Here is a 13,093-nt window from a genome sequence, read left to right as displayed (position 1 = left end):
ATTTTCACTGACACAGTGTTAGGTTTTGAGATTGGCCTTGATTGGACCTGTATGTTGACATGTCAGTCATACTTGGGTATAATTATGGAAACTTCAGATTTAACTGTCATTGAGTAATAGCTAACATAACCTGTAATCACTGTAAATACCATTTGATTACATTCATCAAAAGGGGGGGCTTAATACATATACCAATGTTTTTTTCCCCTTACAAGGGAGGTAGCTAAAGTCAGATCCATAAATCTGCTCGCACCCATTTCATCCCCACATACTCCATCCTTATTCACCACCCCTCCCTCCCTCTTTTCTTGGCTCCTCCTGAATGACAGGTCATTCCTGCATCTTGCCCACTGCCCTGGGTCAGAAACAATTTACCAAGACACAGCACATCCACAGCAAGGCCACTTCATTTAATTGGCAACCCCTCTCTCTGTCCCCTCATGCAGAAAAAGAGAAGACAGGGAGAAAATCTCTTCGGGCTGTGTCAAAATATCATTCATATATATTCCCATCCTCAACCCACTCCCTTCCATGCATCACAGTATCGTCCATACACGACTATTCTCCACTCATCCTTATGTTCTATCTTCTCCCTTCTTTCCTCAACAGACATTCCCCCATTTCCCAGTGCCAATTTTACCCTATCCATCAGTCTCTTCCTTGGTCACCCCCTCATGTTCACTTCCTCCACCTCTGCCTTCCACACCTTTTACTAATCTTTCTCCACTCATTTTTTTCATGTATTACTAATCTTTGTCTACTCATTCTTTCCATATGTCCAAACCATCCCAATACTCTTTCATCAATCCTAAAAGGTGGAGTGAAGGTGGAGGTAGAATGTAGATTGAGAGAAGCGAGTAAATGCCTTGGTGGTTTAAAGAGTGTAATGAGAAATAGACATTTGGGAATGGATGCGAAGAGGAGACTGTATGAAGGAGTGATTGTGCCAACAGCACTGTATGGGGCAGAAACGTGGAACATAAGAGAAGAAGAGAGAAGGAGTTTGAATGTGTTTGAGATGAGGTGTGAGAAGTATGGTGGGGGTTACTAGGCTAGATAGAGTGAGAAATGAGGAGGTGAGGAGGAGAACAGGGGTGAAAAAGGATTTGGGAGAGAGGGTTGATGAAAGAATATTAGGATGGTTTGGACACATGGAAAGAATGAGTGAAGAAAGACTAGTAAAAGAGGTATGGAAGGCAGATGTGGAGGGAGTGAACATGAGGGGACGTCCTAGGATGAGGTGGATGGATGGGGTGAAGGGGCCTTTGGGGAAGAGGGGAATGTCTGTTGAGGAAGGAAGGGAGAGGACGGAAGACAGAGGTGAGTGGAGAATGGTTGTATATGGATGATGTTGTGACTGCATGGGGAGAAATGGGCGGGGGTGGGGGGTGGGGTAGTGTGTGTGAGTGAGTTTTGACGCAGCCCGAAGGGATTTCTCCCCGTCCTCTCCTTATATGCAAGGGGGGACGGAGAGGGGGGGTCGCCGATTAAATGAAGCGGCCTTGCTGTGGATGTGCTGTGTCCTGCGACACTGCTTCTGACCCAGGGCGGTGGGCAGGGTGCAGGGATGACCCGTCATCCAGGAGGTGCTCAGATGAGAGGAAGGGTGGGAGGGGTGTGGAGTGTATTTAGGGATGAAATGGGTGGGAGTGTTTTTATGCCTTTCCCTTTTTGGCTACCTCCCTTGGAAGGGGGAAAAAGCCTTGGTATATGTATGTATGTATCTCTCAACTCCCTTTCCACCCCTGCTCTCCTCCTCACCTCTTCGTTTCTTACACTATCCAGCCTAGGAAATCCTACCATACTTCTCAGGCATTTCATCTCAAACACATTTAACCACTTTGGTATGATGACACCTATGTCAGCATCAAGAGGTGTGAGTGGGTACACGAGGATGCTGGTGTCGGTATCTTGATTATATATATTATTTTGAATTTGGACATGAGTTACCCCATGATTCTGTGAACTTGTTTGATCATGTTTTCTGTGTTTAATATTACTCAGAGTAAAAGAGAATGAGTAATACAGCAGTGGCTATATTTTATGATGCAAGTAGTGTGATGCAAATTACATATGACAGCCGATGTTGCACGTGAGAATTTGAGTTGTACTCTTAGTCTTCACTCCCTCCCACAATCAGTTTCTTCTTGTACTCCTCCTCCTTTTCTTTCTCATTTAAGCATTTTACTCTAAGCACCTCCCTACCTTCTGTCCCTCTCCTCTTTCTTCATCCTACACTTTCATCTTACCTTGCACCAAAAAATGATCTGATATTTCCTCTCTCTCTCCCCGTACAACATATACATCCAAACTCTTCCTACTCTTCTCCTGGTTACCACTATTTAGTCCATTATTGCCCTATCTACCACCCTTCCATCCACCACTTTCTCCCATGTACAGGGTGTTCAGGATAAATTTTACACTTTTTTTTTTTTTTTTTGCATCCGACCTAGATATGGATCAAAAGGTCTCCTGTCGGCATGCTCCGCCTTTGTAATCCTTTGTAATCCTTTGTATCTTGGCCAAAAAATTATGTATTCTCAAAATTCAAAGTGCACCTTTTAGAGGATCTTTTGCCAAATACAGCTCACTCAAAGAAGCTGCCCTGAGCTTCCACCATGGCCTCCAGGTGGGACCTGAACCTGCAGCCTTCACAGTTTGATCATGGCAATCAACACATCCTTGGTGTTGTAGGCAGTACAATTGGTGTCTTTTTCAACTGTGCCCCACACATAATAGTCCATGGGGTTGCAATCTGGCAAGTTGGGGCGCCAGATGTTGGGACTGGTGAAGTCGTAGAAGTTCTCAGACAGCAACTTCTGGGTTTTCCCAGAGGTTTGACATAGAGCTGAGTCCTGCTACCACACATATGTTCATCCCACAGCCACCCTGTGAACTGGGAGATAGGGTTGATGAAAGAGTATTAACCACTTCCATACGGTGACGCCTACATAGACGGCATGAGGAGCAAGTGGGTACTCGATGATGCTGACGTCGGCATCTTGATTATATTTATTGTAGTCGTACCTATGTAACCTCCATTCTCTCTAAACTGGCTTCATCATATTTTCTATGGTTATCAAAATACACGGGTGAAAGAGAACGAACGATTGAGCACTGACTTTATTTTTTATATTGCGATTATTATGATGCAACATCGCACGTCGGGCAGCTAATGCTGCCAGACGTGCGATGTGCCCCGGAGTGAAGAGGTTAAGATGGTTTGGACACATGGAAAGAATGAGTGAAGAACATACATATACCAAGGCTTTTTCCCCCTTACAAGGGAGGTAGCCAAAAAGGAAAAGGTATAAAATCATTCCCACCCATTCCATCCCTGAATACACTCCACAAACCCTCTTATCTTAGCACCTCCTGGATGACGGGTCATCCCCGCACCTTCTCCACTGCCCTGGGTCAGAAGCAGTGTTGCAAGACACAGCACATCCACAGCAAGGCTGGTTCATTTAATCGGCGACCCCCCTCTCCGTCCCCCCAATGCATAAAAGGAGAAGACAGGGAGAAATCCCTTTGGGCTGTGTCAAATTTTGCTCACACATACTACCTCACCCCCCATCCCCCACCCATTCCACCTCATGCATCACAACATCATCCATATACAACCATTCTCTATTCACCCCTATCCTCTGTCCTTTCCCATCCTTCCTCAACAGACATTCCCCTCTTTCCCAGAGCCCCCTACACCCCATCCATCCATCTCATCCTAGGACGTCCCCTCATGTTCACTTCCTCCACATCTGCCTTCCATACCTCTTTTACTAGTCTTTCTTCACGCATTCTTCCCATGTGACCAAACCATCCTAATACTCTTTCATCAACCCTATCTGCCGACTCCCTTTCCACCCCCATTCTCCTCACCTCATTTCTCACTCTAACCTAGTAACCCCCATCATACTTCTCAGACACCTCATCTCAAACACATTCAAACTCCTTCTTTCTTCCTCTCTTATGTTCCATGTTTCTGCCCCATACAATGCTGTTGGCACAATCACTTCTTCATACAGTCTTCTCTTAGCATCCATTCCCAAATGTCTATTTCTCATTACACTTTTTAATCCACCAAGGCATTTACTTGCTTCTCTCAATCTACATTCTACCTCCACTTTCACTCCACCTTTTCCTGCCACATTTGCACCCAAGTATCTAAAACTATCCACTTCCTCCAGTCGCCCCTTAATGCTCACTTCCAGTCTACTGCCACTTTCACCCCTTGTACATCTCATCACCTTACTTTTACACACATTTATCTTCAGCTTTCTTCTATCACACACTCTCCCAAACTGTCACCAACTTCCTCAATCCCTCCTCCGATCCTGCCACAAGCGCAGTGTCGTCTGCAAACAACAGCTGGCTCACCTCCCACTTTTTTCCATTTTCTTTAACCATCTCCAATCCCTGACCCACTACTCTTGCATTTACCTCTTGCACTACCCCATCCATATATAAGTTGAACAGCCAGGGCGACATAACACATCCTTGACGAAGTCCCACCTTTACCTCGAACCACTCACTCTCTCCATTTCTAATCCTGACACAAGCTCTACTATCCTCATCAAAACTCTTGAGAGCTCCTAGAAGCTTTCCTCCTATCCCGTATATCTGCAAAACCTCCCACAGTGCCTTTCTGAGTGAAGAAAGATTAGTAAAATAAGTGTGGAAGGCAGAGGTGGAAGGAGTGAATATGAGGGGGCATCCTAGGATGAGATGGATGGATGGGGTGAAAGGGGCATTACAAAAGAGAGGAATGCCTGTGGAGGAAGGACAGGAGAGGACAGAAGATAGGGGTGAATGGCGAGGGGTTGTGTATAGATGATGCTGTGATGCATGAGGGGGAGTGGGTGGGGGAAGGGGGTGAGGAAGTATGTATGGGAAAAATTTGACGCAGCCCGAAGGGATTTCTCCCCGTCTTCTCCTTTTCTGCATCGGGGGACGGAGAGGGAGGGTCGCCGAATTTATGAAGCGGCCTTGCTGTGGATGTGCTGTGTCTTGCGACACTGCTTGTGACCCAGGGCAGTGGACAAGATGCAGGGATGACCCGTCTTCCAGGAGGTGCCAAGATAAGAGGGAGGGTGGAGGGGAGTGGAATATATAGGAAATGGAATGGGTGGGAGTGGTTTCTATGGCTTTTTCTTTTTGACTACCCTCCCATGTAGGGGGAGGGGGCCTTTGGTATGTGTATGTTTGTGTGTGTGTATTTTGTGTGAAAGCTATGCTCATAGTGACTCTATTGAATCTTTCTGCATCCATTTTTTTTTTTAAAGTCATGTATAGTTTTAGCACTCACTGTTTCCTCATTCAGTTTGTTCCAGATATCTATCCTCTGTGTGGGAAGCTATTCTTTTTCACAGAATGTGTGTGTGTGTGTGTGTGTGTGTGTGTGTGTGTGTGTGTGTATGTATTTACCTACCTAGTTGTAATATACGGGAGGGGAGCTATGCTCATGGTGACCCGTCTTTGTATCTCTCCGCATCAAGTTTTATCTTAAAATCTTGTATAGTGTTAGCACATACTGTTTTGTTGTCTAATTTGTTCCATGTATTTATCGCTCTGTGTGGGAAACTGTTCCTTTTCAAGTTTTTTCTATAACTATCCTTTTTCAATTTCTGTGTGTGTATGTATGTATGTATGTATTTACCTTGTTGTATTTTATGGGACGAGAGCTATGCTCGTAGTGACCTGTTTTTGTATCTCTCTGCATGCAGTTTGTTCTTAAAATCTTGTATAGTTTTGGCACTCACTGTTTCCCTATTTAGTTTGTTCCAGACATGAATCACTCTGTGTGGGAAGCTATTTTTTTTTCAGATCTCTTCTGTAACTGTCCTTTAGCTTCTTCTCATGTCCTCTTATTTCTCTTCTGTCAGGAAATCACCTCTTTCTCTTCTCTGTTCCAGTGTTGATAGATGTAATTTATCCAATCTTTTTTTTTTTTTGTCAAATTTGAGAGTGTAGGTGCCATTTTTGTCTCTGCTCTTTGAATTCTTTCTAATTACCTTTTTTTTTTACTAGGTACCCATAGTGTTGCAGCATACTCCAATTTAGGTCTTAACAGTGTAATTACTATTTTCTTTACCATTTCTTCATCCATGTAGATGAAGGCCACTTTCATTGATCTTAAGTTAAAAGTCTCTCCAACTAGTTTATTGACATGTTTATCAGGTGTCAAGTCATTTGAGATAATCACTCCCAGGTCCCTTTCTGAGTTGACTCTTTTGACATCCTTGTTACCAATTTTATGTTGACCTGATATTCTATTTTTGGTTTTTCCAAATTCCATTACACTGCATTTCTTATGTTAAAGTTCACTTCACACTTCTGACTCCATTCCCATATTTTGTCTAGGTCTTCTTGTAGCAGTCTGCAGTCTTCATCTGTGTTTACTCTCTTAAGTAATTTGGCATCATCAGCAAAAAAGTTCATGTAACACTTCACTCCCTCATCCATATCATTTATATATATGGCAAACATTAAAGGAGCCAATACAGAGCCCTGCAGGACACCACTTATCATATCTACCCAGTTTGAGTTTTTGTCTCTAAGTACCACTCTCATTTTTCTCCCACTTGAGAAATATTTCATCCATTCCAGTAGCTTACCTTGTATTCCTATTATTTCAATTTTTCTTATTAGCTTTTTATGTGGTACTTTGTCAAAAGCCTTCTGCAAGCCCAAGAAGGCACAATCTGCCTTGTGGCAGGATCGGAGGAGGGATTGAGGAAGTTGGTGACAGAGTTTAGGGGAGAGTGTGATAGAAGAAAACTGAAGATAAATGTGGGTAAAAGTAAGGTGATGAGATGTACAAGGGGTGAAAGTGGCAGTAGACTGGAAGTGAGCATTAAGGGAGAGCAACTGGAGGAAGTGGATAGTTTTAGATACTTGGGTGCAAATGTGGCAGGAAAAGGTGGAGTGAAGGTGGAGGTAGAATATAGATTGAGAGAAGTGAGTAGATGCCTTGGTGGATTAAAGAGTGTAATGAGAAATAGACATTTGGGAATGGATGCTAAGAGAAGACTATATGAAGGAGTGATTGTGCCAACAGCACTGTATGGGGCAGAAACATGGAACATAAGAGAGGAAGAGAGAAGGAGTTTGAATGTGTTTGAGATGAGGTGTCTGAGAAGTATGATGGGGGTTACTAGGCTAGATAGAGTGAGAAATGAGGAGGTGAGGAGGAGAACAGGAGTGGAAAGGTGGTTGGGAGATTGGATTGATGAAAGAGTATATGGATGGTTTGGACACATGGAAAGAATGAGTGAAGAAAGACTAGTAAAAGGTATGGAAGGCAGATGTGGAGGGAGTGAACATGAAGGGACGTCCTAGGATGAGGTGGATGGATGGGGTGAAGGGGGCTTTGGGAAAGAGGGGAATGTCTGTTGAGGAAGGACGGGAGAGGACAGAAGACAGGGGTGAATGGAGAATGGTTGTAAATGGATGATGTTGTGATGGATGAGGTGGAATGGGCGGGGGGATGGGGGGGGGTGTTAGTATGTGTGAGCAAATTTTGACGCAGCCCAAAGGGATTTCTCCCCATCTTCTCCTTTATGCTTGGGGGGGATGGAGAGGGTGGGTCGCCAATTTAATGAAGCGGCCTTGCTGTGGATGTGCTGTGTCTTGCGACACTGCTTCTGACCCAGGGCAGTGGACAAGGTGCAGGGATGACCTGTCATCCAGGAGGTGCTAAGATAAGAGGGAGGGTGGAGGGGTGTGGAGTGTATTCAGGGATGGAATGGGTGGGAATGATTTTATGCCTTTTCCTTTTTGGCTTCCTCCCTTGGAAGGGGGAAAAAGCCTTGGTATATACATACATACATATACCAAGGCTTTTTCCCCCTTACAAGGGAGGTAGCCAAAAAGGAAAAGGCATAAAAACACTCCCACCCATTTCATCCCTACATACACTCCACACCCCTCCCTCTCATCTGAGCACCTCCTGGATGACGGGTCATCCCTGCACCCTGCCCACCGCCCTGGGTCAAAAGCAGTGTCGCAAGACACAGCACATCCACAGCAAGGCCGCTTCATTTAATCAGCGACCCCCCCTCTCCGTCCCCCCTTGCATATAATGAGAGGACGGGGAGAAATCCCTTCGGGCTGCGTCAAAATTTACTCACACATACTACCCCACCCCCCACCCCCCTGCCCCTTCCTCCTCATGCAATCACAACATCATCCATATACAACCATTCTCCACTCACCTCTGTCTTCCGTCCTCTCCCTTCCTCCCTCAACAGACATTCCCCTCTTCCCCAAAGCCCCCTTCACCCCATCCATCCACCTCATCCTAGGACGTCCCCTCATGTTCACTCCCTCCACATCTGCCTTCCATACCTCTTTTACTAGTCTTTCTTCACTCATTCTTTCCATGTGTCCAAACCATCCTAATATTCTTTCATCAACCCTATCTCCCAGCTCCTTTTTCACCCCTGTTCTCCTCCTCACCTCCTCATTTCTCACTCTATCCAGCCTAGTAACCCCCACCATACTTCTCAGACACCTCATCTCAAACACATTCAAACTCCTTCTCTCTTCTTCTCTTATGTTCCACGTTTCTGCCCCATACAGTGCTGTTGGCACAATCACTCCTTCATACAGTCTCCTCTTCGCATCCATTCCCAAATGTCTATTCCTCATTACACTCTTTAATCCACCAAGGCATTTACTCGCTTCTCTCAATCTACATTCTACCTCCACCTTCACTCCACCTTTTCCTGCAACACTTGCACCCAAGTATCTAAAACTATCCACTTCCTCCAGTTGCTCTCCCTTAATGTTCACTTCCAGTCTACTGCCACTTTCACCCCTTGTACATCTCATCACCTTACTTTTACCTACATTTATCTTTAGCTTTCTTCTATCACATACTCTCCCAAACTCTGCCACCAGCTTCCTCAATCCCTCCTCTGACCCTGCCACAAGCGCAGTGTCATCCGCAAACAACAGCTGGCTCACCTCCCACTTTTCTCCATTTTCTTTAACCATCTCCAATCCCTGACCCACTACCCTAGCATTCACCTCTCGCACCACCCCATCCATTGGTATATGTATGTATCTCTATTAATCTTGAGTAAAAACATATTAAGTTTGTGGTACACGATCTTCCACATCTAAAGCCAAATTGCTTATTTTTTAGTATTTTATTCTCTTCCAAGTGTTTGATCCAATTGTTCCTGATTACCTTTTCTCATATTTTTGCTACTGTGCTTGTAAGGGATTCCAGTCTGAAGTTTGTACGATGTTTGCATTTTTCCAATCTTGTGGTACCTTTCCTTCTTTGAGTGAGAAATATATTATCTTGTATAATTTGTCCGTTAGTTCATCTATACACTCTTTCAGTATCCAATTTGCAATTCCATCTGGTCCATGTGATTTCCTAACATCTAGGTTTTTTATTTGGTCTCTCATTTCTTTCTGTGTTACCTTTATTTCCTTCATTTTAGGGGATCTTTCTCATTATCCATCTTTCCAAATTTGTGAGCTCTCAATTGTAAAAACAGACCTGAAATGTCTGATCATAACTTCAGCCATTTCTATGTCATCTATATATTCTTTATCTCCTTCACGCAGTTTTACAATTTTGTGTTTGTCTTTTAATCTATCATTTACATATCTGTAAAAGAGTTTAGGTTGATCCTTACATTTGTGTATAATATCTTTTTCATAGTTACTTTTTTCTTTCCTTCAGGGGTGGGTGGGTGTGGGTGGTATGTTTCCCCATTGTTGATCCATCTTAGGGTTAAAGACAACCCTTTGAGAAGGTGGATGATACTCAAAGAAATCATGGCTAGGTGAGGTTCAATGAAAATATTGAGAGTTGTTTGGAGTGGAAGGATGGCTGCAATGGAGTTCACCTTGATAGACTGTGGGGACTGGAGATAACATGTGATTCACCATGGTCTTGGGTCTTGTGTTGAACTCATGATCGACAGCTATATCCCTCCTGGAAAAGCTCAGAGCTTGTATATGACCGATCTATGGGTAATGTTGTGACCTTACACACACACACCCCCAACTCCCCACCCATGAGAGTTGGAGTAACAACTCGCAGCGCAGCGATACTGAAATTATTTCAGCTTATATTCATCTAAAGTTAGGATTCATTACCAAAGAGAATAAATTACGTAGCTTCAGCATTAAATTTTCTTTACAATTTTCATCTATTGGGAAATATTTATTAGTATCGCACTCTCCTTACAGTTCTCAGCAATGTTGGAAAAGCTCTCTACCACCAGTCCTGGGGATCCTGTCTCAATGTCTGGTCTTCTGAGCAAGAGCAGTGCCAGCAGTGGTGTCAGCAGTGGCAGCAGCATAGGTGTCAGTAGTGCTAGCAGCATCCTCAGCACTGTAGTGTCAGGATCATCTAAGTCCCCACCTGCTACAGTTCTTCCTCCTCCTCCTCCTCCACCTCTGTCTCCACATCTCAGAAGAAAGGTGGGTGTTTTGTACTGTACCACAACTAGGATTGCTGACAAGTACCTGCAAGTGGATGCAAAGACAGATATAAAAAAGAATGTATCTCTTTGCCATCCACCTTTAGTGCCATCCACCTTTAGTCAGTCATTCCATTGCTAAAGATCTCTCCTGCAAACCTACAGTCTGATAACTGGCCATGACCACTGCTTTAGTGTGGCCCACAAGTATATTGAATATTACCTTGAATTGTGGCTGTCTGGAGTGAACAATATTACTGTTGATTTCTAATCTAGTTTAAGTAGGTTTGGGTGTTCTTAGCAGCTATTTTGTAGTTGCTGTATTGGGTTGTTATTGTCAAGTCATCAGCCTAGGTGAGTACTGTAGTATTGCATTTTAGATTAGATATTGGTAGATTGCTTGTGAAGCAGAGATATAAATAGCAAAGGTGAGATTGCCCTTTGGGGAATGCCATTGTATTAGTGCAGGCCTGTTTATTACTGGTTAGGAGACTGAGGAGTGTAGGAGCAATTGTCAGCTCCTCTTATGACAAAAAGTAGGGTGGAAGTTATTTTAAAATTAGTTAGAATGTCCTAGACCCAGTCCAGAGATTGAATGTCAGCCCCAACAGAGCTGTACCTGTAATTGAAGGTGAAGGTGTTGGTAGGTTTAAGAGATGGACAGCAGGGGGATCATTCTTTACAACATCCATTTTGCAGGACCAGTTTTAAGTATCTGATATTTGTGAGAATAAACACCGTGTGAGATCGAAACCTTTATTGGTACGACGTTTCGCTTGTTACAGCTTTTTCAAGTACAGACATGGCAAACACTCTGAGTATATATAGGCCAACGGGAAAGGAACTGGGAGAGGTTATCAGGGAGGGGTGGGTGGTAGGTGGAGGGGCGGGGGTGTGAGAAGGGGGACGGGTGGGACTTGGTGGAGATAAAGGAGGACATTTCGGACAGTTTGTTGAAGTGGACTAAGGGGGACATTTCATACATTTGTATAATACGGGTAATAGATGGATGATAGGAGGGGCGATGTTAAACATGCCTCTGTTCTGCTCAATGGTTTTGAAGCTTTGAATGGCGGCCGCTTCGAGGCATTTCCTCCTCACCCTGTCTGGTTCACTAAAAAGAAGCTCTGTGTTATCCCAATCCATCAGGTGGTCGTTGGTGTTCTGGTGGATAACACAGGCGTTGGTGGTGATGTTGTTCCGGGAATCGTAGCGATGCTCCCGGATCCGGGTCTTCAGGTCACGGGAGGTCTCGCTGATGTATACTTTATCACATCCAGCACAGGGTATGCAGTAGACACCAGCATTTTTTCCCCACATCTCGTCCTGGCTGTCACTCCTTCTAGAGAGCTCTTTGATAGTTCTGCTGGACTGGCCCACTACCTGTATGTTGTAACGCCAGCTGGCCAGCCTGGATGTGACTTCGTTATTCACATGTGTCCCGACCCTTTAAAGCGATTGACCTCCTTAGGGCTAAAATCACTAGTTCCGACAGTCCAGTCCAGCAGAACTATCAAAAAGCTCTCTAGAAGGAGTGACAGCCAGGACGAGATGTGGGGAAAAAATGCTGGTGTCTACCACATACCCTGTGCTGGATGTGATAAAGTATACATCGGCGAGACCTCCCGTGACCTGAAGACCCGGATCCGGGAGCATCGCTACAATTCCCGGAACAGCATCACCACCAATGCCTGTGTTATCCACCGGAACACCAACGACCACCTGATGGATTGGGATAACACAGAGCTTCTTTTTAGTGAACCAGACAGGGTGAGGAGGAAATGCCTCGAAGTGGCCGCCATTCAAAGCTTCAAAACCATTGAGCAGAACAGAGGCATGTTTAACATCGCCCCTCCTATCATCCATCTATTACCCGTATTATACAAATGTATGAAATGTCCCCCTTAGTCCACTTCAACAAACTGTCCGAAATGTCCTCCTTTATCTCCACCAAGTCCCACCCGTCCCCCTTCTCACACCCCCGCCCCTCCACCTACCACCCACCCCTCCCTGATAACCTCTCCCAGTTCCTTCCCCATTGGCCTATATATACTCAGAGTGTTTGCCATGTCTGTACTTGAAAAAGCTGTAACAAGCGAAACGTCGTACCAATAAAGGTTTCGATCTCACACGGTGTTTATTCTCACAGTCTTGTCGGCTTTTGCCATTGTGTTTCTACCTGATATTTATTGTTATCTATCTGTTGTGATGCATGAGGTGGAATGGATGGGGGGTGAGGTAGTGTGTGTGAGCAAAATTTTGACGCAGCCCAAAGGGATTTCTCCCCGTCCTCTCCTTTATATGGGGGGGATGGAGAGGGGGGGTCGCCAATTTAATGAAGCGGCCTTGCTGTGGATGTGCTGTGTCTTGCGACACTGCTTCTGACCCAGGGCAGTGGACAGGGTGCAGGGATGACCCGTCATCTAGGAGGTGCTAAGACTGGAGGGGTGTGGAGTGTTTTCAGGGATGGAATGGGTGGGAATGATTTTATGCCTTTCCCTTTTTGGCTACCTCCCAAGTAAGGGGGAAAAAGCCTTGGTATATGTAAATACGTATGTATCTGTTTATATACCAAAGGCTTCCACTTATAAGGGAGATAGCACCCATTTTACACCCATCCACCCATGTCTCCTGCCCACTGCCCTGGT

The 13,093-nt window shown here is 44.8% G+C and overlaps 1 protein-coding gene across 4 annotated transcripts in view; it reads left to right on the top strand.

Annotated features, from left to right (window-relative positions):
- Positions 1-13,093, top strand: part of Ge-1 (Enhancer of mRNA-decapping protein 4 homolog Ge-1) — a 166,085-nt gene that overhangs the window by 80,684 nt on the left and 72,308 nt on the right. For all 4 annotated transcript variants that reach the window (XM_076187801.1, XM_076187800.1, XM_076187799.1 and 1 more), the window contains one exon: positions 10,213-10,446. In XM_076187801.1, coding sequence (XP_076043916.1) covers positions 10,213-10,446 — 234 coding nt within the window. The remainder of the gene's footprint in view (positions 1-10,212; positions 10,447-13,093) is intronic.

Source organism: Oratosquilla oratoria, chromosome 7 (genome assembly GCF_046742065.1).
Source record: "Oratosquilla oratoria isolate Oo_2021 chromosome 7, ASM4674206v1, whole genome shotgun sequence".
Taxonomy (NCBI): Eukaryota; Metazoa; Arthropoda; class Malacostraca; order Stomatopoda; family Squillidae; genus Oratosquilla; species Oratosquilla oratoria.
This window is presented reverse-complemented; position numbering and strand designations above follow the sequence as displayed.